Genomic DNA, 22011 nt, shown 5'->3' on the forward strand with positions numbered 1-22011 from the left:
GCAGAGTTTATAAGCAGAAAACCGTAACCGCACCTGTGCTAAGTTACAGTTACGTTTTTCACCAATCAGGATTCAGGAGTAGAGGCTTTCATTATATGTTCCATCGTTGTTAACCACCACAGAATGCCCAAGTGGTTAGATTCATCTGTTCTTGTTAGGAACAGGCATTATGCTTTAGGGATTGTTGCCTAGAGGGAAAGTTGGTTAGCTTCTAGACAGTCCCCACAGGAACGTGGAATTTGTTTTACCCTACAGGTAAAATGGAGTCTGAAGTCAAAATGGCTGTGCTTAGGTCAAGGTGCTTTTGCTTGCTCTCTTCAAAACAAAGCAGTAACAGTTTCTCAACAAAGAAAGCCCTTGTACTGGACAGAGTCACTATTGAATTCTATCATACTTTTGAAGAACAATTGTAGGAGGAGGCCACTAGTTAGTTCCGGCCGCTTAGCCCCAAAATAATCACACAGAAACCATATTATTTAAAACATTGCTTGGCCCATTAGCTCTAGCTTCTTATTAGCTAACTCTTACATCTTAATTTAACCCATCTCCATTGATTTGTGTATAGCCATGAGGGTGTGTCTTACCAGATAAAGTTCCAGCATCTGTCTCCAGCAGGGCGACATGGCTTCTCTCTGACCCTGCCTTTCTTTCTCCCAGCATACAGCCTAGCTTTCCCCACCTAGTTCTGTTCTTCCCTGCCATAGGCTCAAAGCAGTTCTTTATTCATTAACCAATAAAAGCAACACATAGACAGAAGGACCTCTCACAAACAATATCATTGTTCCTTACACTACTAGCTCCTAAAATAGGAAAGGAACACTTTTACTCATTCTACATAAGCAATGCCACCTTGATTCCAAAATACAGTGGGGGAAAACTGTAGGCCAATTTTCTTAATGAACATAGATGCAGAAATCCTCAATAAAGTACTTGCAGATCAAATTCAAGAACACATTGGAAAGATCACACACCATGTTCAAGTTGGTTTCATTCCAGAAATGCAAGGATGGTTCAACATCTGCAGATCAATAGACACACAGCACATAAATAAAAACAAAGACAAATCACATGCTCATTACAATAGATGCAAAAACAGCCTTTGACAGAATTCAGCATACTTCCACGATAAAAATCCTCAAGAAGCCGGCACATGCCTTTAATCCCAGCACTTGGGAGGCAAGAGCAGGTGGATCTCTGGGTTCGAGGGCAGTCTAGTCTGCAGCCAGGAGACAGAGACAGGCAGATCTCTGTGAGTTTTAGGTCAGGCTCCAAAGTTACAGAGAAACTCTGTCTCCAAAAACAAAACAGAAAAATGCAAACAAAGCTCAAATTCACTTGGAAGTACAAAGGACCCCAAATAGCCCAATAACCCTGAGTGAGCCCAAACACACACACACACAGAAGACGGAAACTAGATCCCTGCCCTCATCTTGTACAAAGTCACATCAGAATGGATCAGAGGCCTGGCAGTAAGCTCTGAAACTTTGGGACTTATAGAACTTACTAAATTCTAACTTATTAAAATGGCTTTTTAGCAAAATTCCATCAGGTGAGGAACTTTCGTATCATGAGTAGAATTCCAATGCTTTTCTGGACTTCCCCATAGACATGATCATGCTCACTCCAGAGTGTTCTGGCTTATCCCCTCCCCAGCGCTGGTCCTTTCCTGTCCTTTTCCCAAATAGCCACCTTCCTGTTTTCATTATCCCTTTGCATTCCAGACTTAATGTATGAGAGGTAATCTGGTGATATGCATACTTTTGGATCTGTTGTATTTTCACTTAACATGATCTCCAGTTGCAACCATTTTCCTCCAATAGTCTGATTTTGTTGTTCTTTGTGGCTGTATAATAATACTCTTTGTGTATATGTACATTTTCTTTGTCCACTCATCTGTTCCCATGTATCTCTGTTATATATTGACTGACCGCTTCAGATATATACCCAGGAATAATCGTATAGTTGGATCATATAGTAGTTCTATTTGTAATCTGATAAGAGTATTTTAAAAGTTAAAAATCATGCTGCTTTGTCATTTCTTACAATTGCTATGGAGTCAGTAATCACAAACATCTATGTGGGTATGTAACGTGTGTGTGTGTGTGTGTGTGTGTGTGTGTGTGTGTGTGTGTGTGTATGTAAATAAGGAGATAAAGGTATGAAAGATGTTAATGCACTTGATAATGAATCTAAGTTGTTGGGGCTTTTTTCTTTGTAAGACCTTGCAGTTCAACGATGATGATGAGGGCCCCCCAGCTCCTCCTAACCCGTTCAGTCATCTCACGGAAGGAGAACTTGAAGAATATACGAAGACAATCGAAAGGAAGCAGCGAGGCCTGGACGGTCAGTTCCTCTTGAGTTAGGTCTGGGATCACCATGCTGACAACATAGAGCACCCAAGCTGGTGACAGAGGCAGTCAGAGCTTTTGCATTCTGTTCAGCTCATCCACTCTAGTCCTTTCCAGGTCCAGGTGAGGCTGACATGCAGAAAGCCACCCCTACTTGCTAAGACAGAGAAACTGTTCTTCTCAGAAAGCAGTCTGAACGTGGGCTATGTCATCTTAAATTTATAGCACCAAGGCCCAGATGAATGCAGGATTTCCAGAGTAAATACAGGTTTTGCTTTGAACATTGCGTAGTGTGTGGATTGTCAATCACAGATTCTCAAGTATTTGATTTTAATGCTTTGTTAAATGTCTGTTCCTGGTGTCAGGGTGCCAATATAGTCATTTCAAAATCACCATTTAGCATAAACTGCTAGGAATTTGAAGTTACTTTTCTGCATAGGTGCTCTGATACACTGAGTTTCCCTGACTCTGGGTGGTTAAGAACTGGTTGTGAAGAACAAGTATGGAGGCTTATGTCTGTAATCCCAGCACCAGAGGCTAGCCTAGGCTCATTCAGGAGATCTTGTCTCAAAACAATAAATAAATAAATAAATAAATAAATAAATAAATAAATAAATAGTGAAAAATTCCTAGCAGTTGAGTCCTACCTAGCTCTCCTTTGCTCTAGAGTGAGATGCTGATCTTAGCAGGGTTTCACAGGACTGGGTCTTTAAGCCACCTGAAAAATAGGCAATGAATTATGTATAAAGACATCTAGGCAAGCAGAATTTAGGGTGGAAAATTAGAAGTCTCTGATCCAGTAAGAACCTCTGCATTGGCTCATCTACAGTGCCCAGTTAGCATTTCTACCAAAGCAAAACAGAAACCAATAATAAAAGAATTGTCTGTGTGACCGAGTTCTAGGACAGCCAGGGCTGCAGTGGATGTGGGGGAAGGTTAAGTACCATGGTGTTACCTACTAGCTAATGGCTAATGATATCTGGACTATCCAAGAAACCATTTTATCAGTTATTCACTTGATCACAAAAGCAACTTGCCCTGCTCATTAATGTACTTACAGCAAATTTTTCTAAGTGCCATATTTAACTTGTTTGTTCTAACATAAGATGCAAAAATTTGAAACATTTTTTTTATATTTTATAAATGTTATTTAATCTTTTATTTTTGAAAGCCTAAAGATGCCAGGTAACAAACATACTCTAGACATCACTTTTTATATATAACTTTGTAAGTAATTTCATTTCCATTCCTGCATTAGGTCACTAATATACTGCTCTAACAGGAATCACTGGCTGGAGATTGTTAGAAACTCTGCGAGCCATCCTGCCTCATTAACGCAGCACCGCTGCTGAGGCTGTCTTACCTTTTCATCTGGCTTTGGAGATCTTGGTGTTCTGTACTAGCAAAAGCTAAATGCATATATACATACATATATTCTTTATCTGGGCTGCTTCTTTCAACCAAGTATGAACAGTTACAATTCATGGGCCAAAAGTTTTAACACATTAATCTTAGAATCATAATTACTGACATGTGGGATAGCTCTTAGCATGCTCAGCTCATTGCTGATGAACTTGCCGCCTCTGTGAGCGGGCGTTGGATGTGCGCACTAACCTCTCTGCAGCCTTACGCTTCCTTTTTTTGTTTGCATGGCTTCTAACTGACAATCTTATTCAACAGACGCTGAGCAGGAATCACTCTCAGATGACGCTGCATCTGTTTCACAAATTCAGTCTCAAACTCAATCACCGCAAAATGTCCCTGAACAATTAGAAGGTATTCAGTGTCATTTCCCATAGCCTTCGCATCGTAAGAGTCTTGTCGGTTGTGCCCATGTAAAAAATCGAATGCTGTTCACAGTAATTTTGTCAGAGTGTTACCGAATTCTCCCCAAAATGTCACACGTTTATGAAATGGGATGCTGCTTTTAATCATCATTTATTTGATTCACTTCTCCCTGGCTTGGGCTAACCCATAATTTTTAAGAATTTGTGGGATTAAAATTGACTTGCCATGTCATCCATCTTCTAATCAGTAGCATGAAGTTCTGTACAGTTTAAATGTCAAATGACCTTCAAACTATGTCTTGTCTTCATTTGTAATGATTTGTTTTACAATGGAATGACATGATATCAAACTACAATTATCTCTGACTCTTTTAATGCCTTGTTCTCTTCCTCTTTGTATCATTTTAGATTAGCTTCATGCTAATTGATACATGGGTTATTAAAGTAATCTGTTCTCATTAAAATTAAAGCAGTACCTCTATACACTACTAAAACTTCTCAGTTTTGAGAACTAAACACAAATGTTGACTGTGTAAGTAACAAACCCCCCCAAACCTCCTCCTTTTGTAGAAAACCACGAGCTATTTTCCAAGAGCTTCACCTCCATTGACGTGCCTGTCATGATAGTGAACGGCAAGGATGAGCTGCACGACGCTGAGGATGAGCTTGCTCAGCGGGTCAGCAGGCTGACTACAAGCACGACCATCGAGAACATCGAGATCACCGTTAAGTCTCCAGAAAGAACTGAAGAGGTCCTGTCACCTGATGGTTCGCCTTCAAAGTCACCATCCAAGAAAAAGAAGAAATTTCGCACACCTTCTTTTCTCAAAAAGAGCAAAAAAAAGGAGAAAGTTGAGGCCTAAGTAGTCTTTTGTAATTTGAATATTACAATGTGACATTGCACAATTAAGTACCACATTTTAGTTCGTTGTTACTACACAGTGGTAGGTCGGATTGGGGGTGTGGAGCAAACTGGACTTTCAAAACTGGAAAGAGGTTTTACTAAAAGAAAAACATTATGGAAAACTTTTAAATTCATCTCTTTTTATATGTCCAAAATGGCTTTGAAATTTTTAAACAGTTGCTAGTTTTACTCAGCTCTGCCCTCATGAAGTATTGTTGTTGGTCACTGACAGACAGAGTCTGTTACTTCAGGCCTTCTCCATTTTACCTGTTGGGAAGAAATTGCCAGTGAACAAGTGGGGATGTTTACTTCTCACCAGCTGCTTCACTTGCTAATCAGACTGGAGTTTTATCTTGGTTGTTGTCTATACCTGTGGGTCCCCATTGTTCCAGTGGGCGCTAGTGGGATGCTTTGGAAGCTGCCACAGCAGGAATCTGGAGCATTAGTATACACTGGCACATCATTTTTTAAATATTTTAAGAAAAGATTTGTTCAGAATTTTATTCATAGTATGAAATTCCCTCACCTGAAGTAACTGTTTGCCAAAAGAAGTCATTTTAATAAACTATAATTTTTGAAGAACTTCCTTTTTTATTAGTTAGAAAAGCCCCTTATTTTTCATAGAGGGGATTTTGTACACATAACATGAGTTATTTAGTTTAACTCTAGCAAAAACAATTTTTGTATGTTGAAACGTTTGTATACCTTCAGTACAAGGTGTCATGAGCATCTAGCCAATCAGTTAGCAGTAGAGCATACATACCTGAGGCTTCTTGGTACCGAGTACAGTTCAGGAGGCCAGGGACGCGGCATCCAAAGTCTAGATTCACATCTGAACCAGATAATGTATTTTTCTCTTAGTATTGCTGAAGATGAAGAGTGTCGCATAAGGTAACCAAATGAAAAGGCTGAAAGGGAAGGGAGGAAAGGGGAAGGACAGGAAGGAAGGGTCTGTTTGGTAATGATGTGTATCCACAGGGAAGTGTATAGTTTGATTTACTGAAAACAAGTCCCAGGTTTTCTCAAATTCTGTTTCTCTGCCAAAAATCAATGTCTTGGTTGATATTTGAAGCGTGCGTATGTAGAGGACAGCACTGGGTCACACCAGCAGCCCTGATCCAACAGCGGGAGTACTACCACTTCATGGTTTTTGCGAACTTAAATTTTTTTTAACTTTCTTTCTACTGTAAATACAAATTTAAACCTAGGTTTAATACAGTTTTCTCCATTTTCCCAAGTGATGTCACAGATCAGTGTAAATGGATGATCCGAAGTGCTCAGTGAGTAGATGTAGCGAAGGCGTCGGAGGGTGAGTGGGCACGCAGACGTTCCCTGAGCACAGTGCTCTCGGCCGGACTGTGTGGTGATTCGGTGCGAACTTGAACCAGAGCCTGCCAATGTCATTTTAGATCTCACTAACTACTGGAGTCTGTTCATCTCGTGGTGGAAACTTTGAGTTGCTGGACTGTGTCTGAGGATTGTTTATGTTCCACATCTTTTTGTTGTTACAACATGTGTAGACACAGTAACCTGTGAGCTGCCCTTTCCATAACCTTTAAAGGATGCATATATATATATATATATATAAATGAATGCAGTGTGCATAAATATTTTTTAAACACAGCAGTAAACTATTGCACCTTTTGCTAAGCTTCTATTTACTTGCTTTGGCATAATGAATGAGCCAGTGAACTCAGTGTCCTGTGGAGAAATGTGTAAAAGTTATCTGATATTGCTCTTAGATGTTATGCTAATTAATGTTAAATCACAAATAAACAGTATTTTAAATATATTCATTTGGTATATGAAGTTTCCATGCAGAAGTGATTTCTTAGTTTATACATTGTGTTTGCCAAGTATTATGTAAAACAGTAGATACCAAGATTGCTTTCTGAGTAAGGAGGTCTCTGATAAATCCCTTTTCAATTTAGTTTAAAATTAATGTGTGTGTGTGTGTGTGTGTGTGTGTGTGTGTGTGTGTGTGTGTGTGTATGAATTAAAGGCACACACCTTTAATCCCAGTGCTGGGGCAAAGGCAAGTGGATATCTGAGTCCCAGGACAGCTGAGCCTCCAATAGTGAGACCTTCTTCTGTAAAATACAAAAACAGAAAAATTTACATGTATATGTATGGAGTAACACACATATTTACATATATATGTATCTGAGTGTGTGAGTATGTGTAGTGTGTATATGTGTATGTGTGTGTATATATATGGAAAACTTCCTTTCTCCTGGTCAGATGTGGTAGCCTGCGGATGCTGACAAGATAGAAGGTGTAAGCTGTGTACTAGCTCAAACATTAAAATCATACAAACAATAGTGTAAGAAAAGGAGTGGGGAAAAGAGAAAATTCACTATTTTTCCCCATTACAGTTTTTATTTTTAATTTCCTTCTAGTTCTTACCCAATTATATATGTATTTCCTGTATATTGATAATCATAGCGTGAATATCACTTCTATCCCGTTTTATTTTTCTACTTAAAATAGCTCACTCTAGAGACACTTGTAACCCCAGCACTTGGGAGATGCAGGCAGGGAGGCTCGGGAGTTCAGGACTTAGCTGTATGAGGTCCTGTCTACAAAGAGAGGGAAACACTCTTGGAGGTTTTCAACCAAATCCTTCACAGGAGTAATTTATTTTGAATTCTCTCTACTTTGTCCTAGAAATGGACTGCAAGCGGAAGAAACCGTGTTCATTGAAAGTTCTGGTTACTGAACTTTTACTGAAATAACCTATTACAAAAACGAAGGATTTCACAAAGAATAGAGTGATAGTCTTGGGCATAGTAACTTGTTACCTCGACTTGTAAATAACTCAGTGGTGAAAAACAATGTTTCAGATCAAAAGTCTCCTTACCTTGGTCTTACCTGAGTGAGCATAGATTAGAAAGTGGTTGCTTGTGTCTTTAAGTTAGTATTTCATTGTGTCTAGTAACATTATCTTTTTTTAATGGGCAGAAAACCCATAAAAGTAAATAAGCTGGGTTTTTTAGCTTTTTTTTTTTAAATTGAGCTATGCATTTTTTTTTCCTGCTTCCCCCTCTTCCTCTTCCCTCCCCTTCTGCCCTCTCCCATGGTCCCCATGCTCCCAGTTTACTCAGGAGATCTTATCTTTTTCTACTTCCCATGTAGATTAGATCTATGTATGCCTCTCTTAAGGTCCTCACTGTTGTCTTGGTTCTTTGGGATTGTGAATAGTAGGCTGGTATTCTTTGCTTTATGTCTAAAGGCCACTTATGAGTGAGTACATGTGATATTTGTCTTTCTAGGTCTGGGTTACCTCACTCAATATGACATTTTCTAGAGCCATCCATTTGCCTACAAATTTCAAGATGTCATTATTTTTTTCTGCTGTGTAGTTCTCCATTTTGTAAATGTACCACATTTTCCTTATCCATTCTGTGGTCGAGGGACATTTAGGTTGTCTCCAGGTTCTGGCTATGACAAACAATGCTGCTGTGAACAGAGTTGAACACATGTCCTTGTGATACGATTGAGCATCCTTTGGGTTTATACCCAAAAGTGGTATTGCTGGGTCTTGAGGAAGGTTGTTTCTTAATTTTCTGAGAAATCGCCAGACTGATTTCCAAAGCAGCTGTACCAGGTTGTGCTCCCACCAGCAATGCAGGAGTGTTCCCTTTACCCCACATCCTCTCCAGCATAAGTTGTCATCAGTGTTTTTGATCTTGGCCATTCTTACAGGTGTAAGATGGAACCTCAGAGTTGTTTTAATTTGCATTCTCTGATGGCTAAGGATGCTGAACATTTCCTTAAGTGTCTTTCAGCCATTTGAGATTCCTCTGTTGAGAGTTCTCTATTTAGGTCTGTACCCAATTTTTTTGTTGGATTATTTGTTCTTTTGATGACCAATATCTTGAGTTCTTTGTATATTTTGGAGATCAGCCCTCTGTCTAATGTGGGGTTGGTGAAGATCTTTTCCCATTCTATAGGCTGTCGTTTTATCTTGTTGACCGTGTGTCCTTTGCTTTACAGAAGCTTTTTAGTTTCAGGAGGTCCCATTTATTAATTGTTTCTCTTAGTGTCTGTTCTACTGGGGTTATATTTAGGAAGTGTTCTCCTGTGCTAATATGTTCAAGTGTACTTCCCACTTTCTCTTTTGTGAGGTTTGGTGTGGCTGTTTGTTGTTGTTGTTGTTGAGGTCTTTAATCCATTTGGACTTGAGTTTTGTGCATGGTGATAGATATGGATCTATTTGCATTCTTCTACATGTTGATATCCAGTTAATGCCAGCACCATTTGTTGAATGTTTTCTTTTTTCCATTTGATATTTTTGCTTCTTTATCAAAAATCAAGTGTTCATAGGTGTGTGGATTTATATCTGGGTCTTTGATTTGGTTCCATTGGTCCTCCTGTCTGTTTTTATGCCAATATCAGGATGTTTTCAGTACTTTAGCACTGTGTAGAGTTTGAAGTCAGGTATTGCGATGCTTCCTTCCAGAAGTTCCATTACTGGATTGTTTTGGCTGTCCTGGGTTTTTTTTTATATGAAGTTGAATATTGTTCTTTCAAGATCTGCGAAGAATTTTGCTGGGATTTTGATGGGCATTGCAATTGAATCTATAGATTGTTTTTGGTAAGATTGACATTTTTACTATGTTAATTCTTCCTACCTAAGAGTATGGGAAATCTTTCCACTTTCTGGTGTTGTCTTCAATTTCTTTCGTCAGAGATTTAAAGTTCTTGTCATATAAGTCTTCCACTTGTTTGGTTAGAGTTACTCTAAGATACTTTGTTATTTGTGGCTATTGTGAAGGATGATGTTTCTCTAATTTTTTTCTCAGCCCATTTATCATCTGTTTACAGGAGGGCTACTGATTTTCTGAGTTAATCTTGTATCCTGCTACATTACTGAAAGTGTTTATGACTTGTAGAAGTTCCTTGGTAGAATTTTTGGGGTAGCTTATGTAAACTATCATATAATCAGCAAATAGTCAGAGTTCGACTTCTTTTCCGATTTCTATCCCCTTGATCTCCTTTTTTTGTCTTATTGCTCTAGCTAGAACCTCAAGACTATATTGAATAGACATGAAGAGAGTAAACAACCTTGTCTTTTTCCTGATTCCAGTGGAATCGATGAGCTGTTTTTTAAACTCACATACGCAAATGATCTTGGCCAAACTATCGGTTTAAAGAGCCATTTTCTTTGTGGCCACTAGGGGGTGTGAGTAACCTAACAATCCAGTTTCTAGTTCTGGCCCTCTATACTTTTTTCTTAGACGGTAAATACAATGTTGGTTGTGAGGAACTTGGATGGCATTTCTTTTGTTACTTATTCTCGCGAGACTGTCCCTCAGCTCGTTCTTAGCAGGTCCTAGTTCGCCAAGACAGGTGGTTGTTATGCCTGCCGAAATAGAAAACACATAGACCATAAAAGGAGTGAGTGCCTGCAGATTTCGTGCTTGTGACAATGTAATAACTTCCCTTTTTTTTTTAACTAAGGAAGTAGTTGATAATGCCTGCCCTCTTTATGTCTCTGTATATACCAAAGATTATGCAAAGTGCTTTTCACATATTAGTAGAAGGTATTACCCCCGCTTTGTAGGTGATGAAACTGAGGTTTGTGGGAGGCGGACCTGGTGTTTTGAGCATAGATTCAGACCCCAGAATTACTAGTGCCGACTTTGTGTTTATCTCTGTGCAGCTCTAGTGTCTTTGTTCTGTTCTTACACAGAGCCAAGTCCCATAGCTTGGTCCAACCACAGTGAACCAATTTTTGTTTAACACTGACTTTTGATTTGAAAGAATTTCTCCTCCCCCGAGCACCTCAGAATGAAGAACTGGAGAAGAGCTGTAGTGGCGGTGACTGCGGGGAGAACTGGCTCTTGAAGGCCTTTGTCCTTTGGATTGAGGAGTCAGGAGACATTCAAAGGCAGTTTTAAAAACTGTCAGAGGTAGCTTGGTCCAGATATAAATGTAGATTTCAAGATGAAGTGAGCTACTTCACTAAAGTGAATATTGAAATAGTCTTTCTTGGGGAGACAAAATGATGCTGGAGTTGCGAATGATTGAATTTGAAGAGGTTTTAGTAGGAAAAAAGTGGTGAGCTTGGTTTCCAGCTGGAGAATGACTATAAGGAGGCGGTACTGAATTAATTCACAGTCGAGGGAAACTCCCCGCTTTTTAATGTTTGGCTTAGAACTTGATGAGTGTGCACGCTGGGTACAGTTTAATGTTGAAAACAGGTTATGGACATCAGGCTGCATCTTGTGGTCCTTAGAGCAGAGCTATCAATTCTTCAGAGAGATTGTACTTGCCTGACACACCACAGAACAGGGACTAAGTCAGAATTCAAGCAGAGGTCTTCCACATTGTGTCTCTTGCTTTGCTACCATAGCATGGGCTCTCGTGGACCTCCAGTGGGACATAACTCAGATAAATACCAATGTTCCTGCAAACTAGTATTCAGAATGAGGACCAAGCTTGAATGTTATTTATCAATCACTGTTTTCCTAAACGAGGTGCAGGTGGCTCTGTGGTTTGGAGTACTAGGGGCCTGGGTCCCATGGCTTCGATCTACAATTCTGGAGATGCAGTGTCCTCTTCTGGCCTTCAAAGGTACTAGGTACATGTGGTACACAAAGATACATGCAAACAAAACATTCATACAGATAAAAAAAAATTAAGTGTAAAGAAAGAACTTTAAAGTTTCTAAGCTGTTAGATTCTTCTTGAGAGTTGTCTAAATATTCTCTCAAGTTAATCATGGTGCTGTTTTCTTTCCACATGGAACTTAGATTTTTTTTTAAATATTTATTTATTATGTATACAACATTCTGCCTCGATGTATGCCTGCACGCCAGAGCAGGGCGCCAGATCTCAGTACAGATGGTTGTGAGCCACCATGTGGTTGCTGGGAATTGAACTCAGAACCTCTGGAAGAGCAGCCAGTACTCTTAACCTCTGAGCCATCTCTCCAGCCCGGAACTTAGAATTTTTAAGTGTCATTTGTGACTTAAGTAACAAATACACATTTTGTTATTCCTTATGCCTTCCAGGGAAAAATGAGAGAGAGATCTATACTCCACAGTTGTTTGTAAAACCTGAAGAATTTCTGCTGGGAAAGACTTAACACCAAAGCTGTGCCAACAACTGTTGAAATGAGCCAGCTCTACTCCAGGGTTTCTTCCTACACACTTTAGGTTTTTGTCCTCCTCCAGAGCCATTCTTGACCTTGATTCTGAGGGTCGGGAAATCCCTTCTTTTCCATCTCATGTAGCTTCTGTCACTAGACAAAATACCAGTTTCCTGCTGAATTAGGATGTACACTGAAAAGAGTTGGGTTTCTAAAAAATCATTCTAAGTTTTGTTTTGTGGAGAGGTTGTTTGTTGCTTGGTTTAGTTTGGTTTTGGTTATTTCAAGTCAGGGTTTCTGTGTATCCTTGACTGTCCTAGAACTGAATTTGTAGACCAGGCTGGCCTTGAAAGTACTGGAATTAAAGCCATGCACCACCCTGCCACAGTCTCTAAGGTTTTTTTTTTTTCTTAAATGTGATTTTGAAATGGCAACTAAGGATCAGTATGTCATAGATAGGTATCATCGGATGGCAGATGTACGGACACTTCCTCTTTAGTATTAGACTCTTCTCAACAAGCCAGTAAGCCCAGCTCCATGTTCACATCTGCAGTTCTAGCATGCAGAGACCACAGCAAAGGGATCTGAGCTATAGTGAGGCCTTCCCTGGGGGGTGGGGGGCACTGGGATTTAGCTAGGATAAGGCCTATTCCTAAAATGTACAAGGCTCTAGGTTCAATCGCCAACACTCCAGAAAAGGTAGTCAGTGAGCCCTGTAGAAAAGCCGCTTCAGAGTGGTAACTTCTTTAATTTCGTGGACCAAACAGTGTGCTTCAAGTTGGTGATTTAGCTGTGAAGGTGTTGGGGTTTCTTGTAGCGAGCTGCGTGGTGTCACACCTGATGGAGATGTATAATCAACTTCTGAGATGGCTAAGGCCTGACCTATGCTATGATCACACAATGATTATCAGCTGCATATGCGTGAACGTATGGGCAGTGCCCACCTGGCAGTTCGGGGTTGGCAGCCCATGCCTACTTAAGGGCTGGGAGAGGTTTGCCCGGGGAGAGAGGGGAAGAGAGGAAGGAGAAGGAGATAGATTGCTGTAAATAAAGTCCTGAAAACTGCTGTAAGAAGAGCTCCGGGTGTTGCGTTTTCCTTCGAGGGTGGACGTAACAGTTTCTCACTTGGTTGTTGCTGCTGCTGTTAGTTTTGGGTTTTCTGAGATAAGGTCTCACCATAGACCAGACTGGACTAGAACTCTTTGTCTAGCCTGTTGGTCTCTTACTAGAGGTAATCCACTACCTGCCCACTTATAGATATATTTTCAAGAGGGAAGAAGTACTTCCAAAGCAGTATTCAAGATACTTGACCAGTTGGGGTGAAAATGAGGAAGAGGTATGTTATATTAAGTAGGAGTTAAGAAGTAGCCCGTCTGATGAGACGCCAAGGACAATGGCACGCGGTTTTGATCCAACGCAATGTACTGGCTTGGTGGGAGCCTAGCCAGTTTGGATGTTCACCTTCCTAGATATGGACGGAGGGGGGAGGACCTAGGACTTACCACAGGGCAGGGAACCCTGACTGCTCTTTGGACTGGAGAGGGAGGGGGAGAAAAGTGGGGGGAAAGGGAGAGGGGTGGGAGGAGGGGGAGGGATATGGGAGGCTGGGAGGAGGTGGAAATTTGTTTTTTTTTTCTTTCTTTTCTTTATTCTCCTTTTATCAATAAAAAAAAAAAAGAAAAAAAAAAGAAGTAGCCTGTCCAAATTTCCCTGGGGTAGTCTTGACTTAAATTGTAGTTTTCTGAGATACATATATTTTTAAAAGGTAGCACAGAAAAATATGAAAATGCCATTGAGTTCATTGTGTGTAGATCTGTACTCCTGGTCATGGGACCTGTATGAGTTTAAGCCGTGCAGGCCTCGTGCGTGCCTCCACAGTCTCTGTGAGTTCGTTAATCCTGCTATGTGTGGACATGTTTGCTCTTATTGGCCTCTTTTGTTTGTTACTTTGCTTTCTGGCTTTCTTGGGGAAGGGGTTTGTGTGTGTGTGTGTGTTTCTTTTTGCTTGTTTTTGTTTGCTTTATTTTTTTAAAAGAGAAAAAAGGACAAAGTTAGATTGTTAAGTAACGGGGGTTCCTGAAGGAATTGGAAAAAAGAAAAACATAATCCGAATATATAATATGAAAAAATTATTTTCAATTAAAACAATAAAAAGGTTAGCAGCCCAGCCCTAGAGCCTGGGTAGTGCTTGGGCCTCTTCAGGGGTTTCTGGCCAGGCTGCTGCCCTCGACCAGGTCCAAACCCACCTCCTACAGAACAGTCGCGTGTGGAGGAGGTAGTGGTACAGTCACTCATCCTTCCCTGCTGAGGGTGATTGCAGTGGTGACTGGTGTGACAGACTTTGACTTCTGTAGATGGCCCCGGGTTTAAGGGGGAAGCCGTAGATGCAGTCAGCTGGCTGCAGGTGCAGGCAGTTTGCCCCAGAGTTGTTTACTGGTCTAACAAGGTTAAACATTACTTCCTACCTGGTTTCTATTTTGGAAATGTTGGTTTCAATTGTTTGAACTGAAAGAAGGTCATTTGAGGAAAGGGACCAAAGAATGTATCCCAAATATAATTACTGGTCCATAGAATACTAGGGAGGAGTAAGGCTCCCTTTGCCCCCAAGTTTCTTAAGTTTGAAGGTTTCTCAAGTTACTTGGTTTAAAAAATACACTGTATGGAGTCCTAGGCCAGCCAGGGTTACACTGTGAGACCCTGTCTCAATTTTTTTAATTAAAAAAATGAATATTTTGCCAGGTGGTGGTAGTGCATGCCTTTAATACCAGCCCTCAGAAGACAGAGGCAAGTGGATCTCTGAGTTCAAGGCCAGCTTGGTCTACAGAGCAAGTCCAGAACAACCAGAGCTACACAGAGAAACTGCGTCTCAAAAAAAAAAAAAAAAACCTCAGGATAGTGTTTTCTATTTCCATCCATTTGTATGCAAAATTCAAGAAGTCCTTGTTTTTTTACTGCTGAGTAGTACTCTAATATGTATATATTCCATACTTTCTTCATCCATTCTTCCATTGAAGGGCATCTAGGTTGTTTCCAGGTTCTGGCTATTACAAACAATGCTGCTATGAACATAGTTGAGCATATACTTTTGATAAGAAGGTGAATCCAAAGACAAACATATAGGCATCCTCCTGAATATTAACCTTTATCAGGCGATGAAAGGAGACAGAGACAGAGACCCACATTGGCGCACCGGACTGAAATCTCAAGGTCCAAATCAGGAGCAGAAGGAGAGAGAGCACGAGCAAGGAACTCAGGACCGCGAGAGGTGCACCCACACACTGAGACAATGGGGATGTTCTATCAGGAACCCACCAAGGCCAGCTGGCCTGGGTCTGAAAAAGCATGGGATAAAACCGGACTTGCTGAACATAGCGGACAATGAGGACTACTGAGAACTCAAGAACAATGGCAATGGGTTTTTGATCCTACTGCACGTACTGGCTTTGGGGGAGCCTAGGCAGTTTGGATGCTCACCTTACTAGACCTGGATGGAGGTGGGTGGTCCTTGGACTTCCCACAGGTCAGGGAACCCTGATTGCTCTTCGAGCTGATGAGGGAGGGGGACTTGATCGGGGGAGGGGAAGGGAAATGGGAGGCGGTGGCGGGGAGGAGGCAGAAATCTTTAATAAATAAATTAAATAATAATATTAATTAATTAATAAAAAGAAAAAAAGAAATATACTCTAACAAGGTAGAAGTTTGTTGATAGGTATAAACTTTGGGTCTGATTAATTTCACTGTGTGATGTTTTTATTTGCAAGTTCTTTCTAACAAGGTTGTCATAATAAAGTGGCCACCCAAATAATTAGGAATTAAAAATAAGATTTTTCTTTGTCAGACTTGGGCAGTGCTTCAGGACCATAGTTAGCAACCTGTCTTCAGACAGCACCGGTGGTTTTGTATCTGTCTGTACGACAGCTCCAGGAAAGCAGGGACTCAGATGCGCTTGGCCTAACATAGACTGCCTTTTCATCGGTCTTGGTCACTGACACTGTCCACCTTGGTTAGCAGGCAAAGATAGTCCAGATACACTCCATTGAACAGGCTCCAGTGTTGCCTCTGTTCTCCATCCTGGGGAGCTCTGCTTGACCAGTGAGTTCAGACTGACAGCAGTGGAGAAGACTCAGAAAGACAGGTCCAGGTCAGTCCTGGACGGGGCAGGACGTCTGGCTGCCTTTCCTGTTGCTGTTGCTGCTGCTGCTCCTCGCTTGCCTCTTCCTCCTGTTCTATCCCTGTTGGTTCTGGGTGTTATACAGCCCAGACTAGCCTAAGAGTCACAGCTGACAACCTTCGCTCCGGATCTTCCTCCACCTTCCAAGGGTTGGGACGACAGACCTATGCCGCCAGGCAGCTAATACTGCTGTCTGGGCAGTGGTGGCACACGCCTTTAATCCCAGCACTTGGGAGGCAGAGGCAGGCGGATCTCTGTGAGTTTGAGGCCAGCCTGGTCAAGAGTTAGTCCAGGACAACTAGGGCTTTTAAACAGAGAAACCCTGTCTTGAAAGAAAAACAAAAAAATAATACTGCTGTCTTTGTTTTTGGTGTTGTTATTGTTGTTGTTCATTTTGTGTTATTGGGTTTTGTGGGAATTTGGGGTTTAGGTTTAGGTGTCTTTCTGTTTTTAACACACAGTCTCTCTATACAGCTCTGATTGTCTAGGGACTCACTATGCAGACCTTCCTGACCTCAAATTCACAGAGAGCTGCCTGCCTCTGCTTCTAAAGCATTGGGATTAAAGGTGTCACCAAACTCAGCCCTACCTGTGCTCTGAAGAAGCACACACCTGTGTTTATGTCACAGTCTAATGGTTGTGGATGGAATAGGGAGGATGGAAAAGTCTTTTCTACAGTTTGGTGCCAATTTTTTTCTCGAAATTTAATATTTTACACACATTTGTATTTATAAGAGAGAAACAAGGAAACACACCCAAACATCATGCCTTTAACATGCCTAGAAACTGGCGGATCTCTGAGTCTGAGGCCTGCCTGGTCTACATAGCTCCAGGACAGCCAGGGCTATGGGAAGATCCTGTTTTAAACTCCCATCCCCCCCCCCAAAAAAAATGCTGCTTTCTTGGTAATAGAATGTATGTGTTGCTTCTTGGCTTTTTATGTTTCTGAATTTGAATGAAAAAAGTCAAAGTAGGAAAAATCAACCAACATGATGGTTCACACCTGTAACCTCAACATTCAGGAGCCTGATTCCAGATGATGGCTAGAAGTTAGAGGCCAGCATGATCTACAAAGTACCAGACAGGGTTACATAGCGAGAATCCATGTTAAATTTAAAAAAAAAAAGTTGAGGGAGAGACTCTGAAAATCAAATTGTCCTAATTGAAAGACATCGCTGTTAGTCCCTTCAGTGCCCAGTGGTAAATTCCACAAGCAGGGTAAAATTTAATATCTTGTGTTTACCTGTTCATGAACATTCCGGAAACAGGGAGGAAATCACACAGTGTACTCACTAAGAAGGGGAGTAAGTTGTGGGGATGAGGGACAGGCTTTACACCCTGACCCTTGTATTTATTACCCTTGTCTTTTCTACCTATGCTAAAAGTTACATTTTTAAGACACAGTACCTTTTTTTCTATTTTTATAATGCTAAGAGTCCCTGAAAACTATCATAAAATGCTTCACTGTGACAATGAGCCATCGGCACTGGGTCATTGCCACTCAAAGGTGCTTGGTGTGACCTGAGTAGGCAGAAAGTCTCAAGGTATCACCCATACTACCGTGTGCTTATCCAAAGGCCAAGTGTCAAGTGACTGTCCTCATTAAGAGGGTGACCTATCAAGTATCCGCCTTGTCCCTGGCTTCCAGTGAGCTTAAAACCGTGTTTCATCTTCAACTAGGTTTTCTGGTTGAGCTGACCCACAGCCACCCATCCATTTATGCCCCTGCCTCCACCTCTTGGAGTGATAGGACTGTACCCTAGCACACCTGGCTGACCCATCATTTATGACCCCAGTCATTTTTCACATCCCCCCAGTCTTCCATGCTGTTACATGTTATCCCTGTTATTCCTTAGCTACATGCAATTTCTTGGGAGACAGTGGGTATCTGTTGCTAGGTGATAAATCACTCCAAAATATAGGTGTTTGAAACAATGTGCATTTAAGAGGGCTGGAGAGATGGCTCCCTGGCTAAGAGTGCTTACTGTTCTCCGAGTTTGGTTCCCAGCACCTACATCAGGCAGCTCACAACAGCCTGTACCTCCAGTTCCGGGAAAACGGATTCCCTCTTCTGTCCACCGTATCTACATGGGATGCACGTGTCCCCCCACCACCACACACACATGTACATGTAAAATAAACACAGCACACATTTGCTTTTATGCGGCCTGGAATCTTTAAGAAGCTACAGTTAGGACATCAGCTGTTCTTCGTGTGGACTTGCCCCAGTCTTCTCCAGTGTAAGTGCAGGATGGAAGCTGCACCACCTGGGCAGCTGTCACGTGCTGTCGCTGCAGCGATGTGTCAGCGGTTGTACACCTTCAGGAGGCTAGCCTGAGCTACCATAAACGAGACCTTGAGCTGGCTGCGGCAGTGCACACCTGTAGTCCCTGCTACCCAAGAGGCTCGCATGGGCAGTAAATAGACTAGAAACCAGTCTGGTCAAAGTGGCAGGGATCCCACCTCCAATGGGGAAAACAGAGAAAGGAAAAGAAAGCTAAGCCGCCTAGGCCCCCTGGACACATTAGCTTTACCTTGGATAGAGGAATTCCAAAGGATTAGGATCTCTCTTAGTCACTGTTCTGTGGCTGTGAAGGGACACCATGACCAAGGCAACCCTTACGAAAGAAAGCATTTAACTGGGGCCTCGCTTACAGTTTTAGAGATTCAGTCCATTATCGTCATGGTGGAGAGCAAGGTGGCTGGGAGCAGTAGCAGAGACCTATGTCCTGATCTGTGACCGGGAGAGACTAGGCCTGGAGTGGGCTTTTGAAATTTCAAAGCCCACACACAGTGATGTATGTCCTAATCCTTTTAATCCTTTAAAATAGAGCCACTCCCTAGTGACTAAACATTCAAATATATGAGCCTCTGGAGACCATACTCATTCAGACAGGGTCCTATTTTAAAGTCAATTAGTCAAATAAGATGATAACAGAGAGTAAAGGGAAGGCAGTCTCTAGCAGAATCGGCTGCCCGGTCGTGGGTCTTTCTGCTGTGTACTTGACACACATTGTGGGGCTTGATTTCATAGAACAAGGAAAATGGAACTCTTGAGGAGCTTGCCCAAGGTCACAGTTAGTGACAAAGGAGCCAAGAGCTTGCTGCTTTGACTTTCCAGCCAAGGCCATTTTGCCACCAGAGAGAAATGAGATTAGCACATGAAGGCATATGAGTTCTGATAGAGCTGTTTGATGCCCTAACACTCAGATCACATGGTGTGGACATCCTCCAGCTGCACCTCAGTGTCTTCTTTTGCCCGTGTCTACTTCATTTAACCCCTGTCTTTGAAAACCAGCCAGCGCCTATTCCCATTATGGCTGCATGGAACCTGTAGGGTCAACAGAGCAGGCTGATGCTATATGCTGGAAAGACCCCCTTACAGGGACAGAGTCAAGTCCAGCAGGGCAAAGATGGAACACCCCATCTACCCTGGTGCTGTGCTATATTGTGGGCACCTGAGAAGGCCAGGGAACCACCTGCCCAACTCTTGTGTGCTTCCAAATACAGATTTCTCCCCACTGTCCATGTGTCCGTAGTCACTGCAGTGTTTCTTCTCAAGGTAGCTGGCTGTCTTTTCTCAACTGGAGACGGAGCTAACTCTTGATAGCGACAGCTTCGTGTCCAGGAGCCATGATGCAAGAGTGGCTTCCCACTTCCACTTCCTGTCCGAAGTGGCAGTTCGGTCCTCCTGCAAATGAGTATCACCAGAGTTCTCCACTGGCAGACATCGAAAACAGAGAACTTCTCCTGAGTTAAAAGCTGAAGGACCCAGAAACTAACTGTTGGATTTGGAACCCAAATACGAAGCTAGCCTACTGACATGCTGCTCCGGCTCCTGAGACAAGTGGGCAAAATGAAGAAGGTGGATTTACCAAAGCGCCTGTTAGGGAGAAGACTACCTGCAAGAGAAGACATGGTGTGCTGGGTTACCTAGGGGAGGCCTAAGACTTCTGCCATCCACTGGTTGCCAAAGATGATCTGGTTACAAGCTAGAGCTGTCTCTGGGTGTGGCCCAGCCTCCTCCTCTGGGTAGAAGAGCAAAAGGAAGTAACCAGCAGGCAAAGGTGCTGGGCCTTACTCCTGTAGAGGCATTAGATCTTGGTTGGCCTGGTTTTGAGGCGTATGCGTTTGGGCAAGTTGCCCTGTCCCAGCAGGGACTTTATGGAATGGGCCAGAGCCACTCTGTATGGAGTAGAGGCATACAGGGCGTGATCGTTTCTGTACACCTCCTGCTGGCTGGCTACAGCCGACCTTCACCCTGGGTTGAAAGCCAGCAATGCAGAGCTGACTCTCCACCCTTCTCATAGCTGGGTTGGTCCCTTCCTTGGAAGTTCCAGGACATTTGACACTGATGAGCAAAGCCAGCTGAGTGAGTCTGTGTCTTGCCAGGTGGCCAGTCTGCACCTTACACACCTGAACCAATCCCTGCTCAGTGGCCTGTTACCATGTCACCTGGAGCCCCTGAAAGCATGTTGTGTGCCCTGGAGAAGGTGGGTACCTAGTGGTAGGGTGGATGGCGATGGTTAGAGTCCCGGGATGTATGTTGCACCTGGCACGGCTAAGGCAGTGAGCACAATGCCATCGGGACCATTACTCTCCACAGATGACCAAGATACCAGGGGCCGTGACCACCTACCTGTCAATGAGCAAGGACCTGCAAGCCCATGGACGCTGAACACTGTGCCCACACCATGATTAAGTGGAATGGGGATTCCAAGCCTGGCTTCTCTGATCCTGAGTCCCACGAGCCACTGAGTCTCTAAGAAGAGTCATGGTTTTTGTGCCCGCAATCCCCACTTCTTGCCCTTCTGCATCTCTGTCCTGCCTCGACCCCTCCCTGAGGACAGGGACCATGCCCTTTCACCCTGGAAGCTGCTCGGGTAGCCCCATGGATCCCCTAAATCAAGACAGGCTTTTCCAGAGCAAATCAAGTGTGTGTCGTTCAGGAAGCAGAGCCCAGCCTAGTAAAAGGGTGTTCGGTGACAGGTGTCCTAGGCTGTGATTAGGGTTGACAAACTCTGTCCAGAGGCTAGCAAGGCAGAGGCTGTGACATCGAAGTAGGTGAACTTTGGAGTCATAAGCCCTGCCCTGAAACAGCCAAGTGACCTCAGGCCAATGTTCTCTGTGCTCAGTTTTCTGGGTTGTGAAGTGGGGATGAGCCCATCCTTCTTGTTGGTAGCAGAGGCAGCAAGGGTGCATCCTGATGAAGCCCCTGTGAGGTGCGGCCCTTCCTGGAGTCCACCTGCTGTCCCCATGCCCTGCTGTGCCTCTTCCTTCCCATCCCTTTCCTTTTCTACTTTCGTTCTTTCTTCATAGGCAGTTGGAGCCTGCAGTAGGCCAGGGCGAGACCCGGCTGAGCCTTGCCCTCCCTCAGGCAGGAGCCACGGACACACCTGTAACACTTTGCCCAGAGAAGTTAACTCAGCCAGGTCCTGAGTCACCAGCTGAACAGTGTCCTGTGACGGCCAAGCCCATGCCCCTGGTCTCTCATCACCCTCACCACGGGCCTCTGCCGCCTCTCGTCGCATCCATCCGGGGACTCCAGCTCCATGCTTCCGTTCTTCCTGTCTCCCTCTCCCCCAGCCCAGAGGAAGGAGACATGGAGGGGTGGGGATGTGGGGAGCTTTCTGTGTGCAGGGTATTGAGGCCACCCAATTGACAGCTAGCAAACAGGGTGAGGACTCTGGGTCAGACGTAAAGGGG

The 22011-nt window shown here is 43.0% G+C and overlaps 1 protein-coding gene across 9 annotated transcripts in view; it reads left to right on the forward strand.

Moving 5' to 3' along the window:
• The window catches only part of Add3 (adducin 3), a 112858-nt gene extending 106027 nt beyond the window's left edge, over positions 1 to 6831 (forward strand). For 5 of the 9 annotated variants that reach the window (XM_075974367.1, XM_075974371.1, XM_075974368.1 and 2 more), the window contains 3 exons: positions 2220 to 2343; positions 4029 to 4124; positions 4706 to 6831. In XM_075974367.1, the coding sequence (XP_075830482.1) occupies positions 2220 to 2343; positions 4029 to 4124; positions 4706 to 4998 (513 nt within the window). In that variant the 3' untranslated portion in view covers positions 4999 to 6831. The remainder of the gene's footprint in view (positions 1 to 2219; positions 2344 to 4028; positions 4125 to 4705) is intronic. The other 4 variants (XM_075974373.1, XM_075974376.1, XM_075974374.1 and 1 more) reach the window with 1 other exon arrangement.
• Positions 6832 to 22011: the final 15180 nt, after the last annotated feature.

The sequence above is a fragment of the Microtus pennsylvanicus genome, chromosome 5, assembly GCF_037038515.1.
Source record: "Microtus pennsylvanicus isolate mMicPen1 chromosome 5, mMicPen1.hap1, whole genome shotgun sequence".
Classification (NCBI taxonomy): Eukaryota; Metazoa; Chordata; class Mammalia; order Rodentia; family Cricetidae; genus Microtus; species Microtus pennsylvanicus.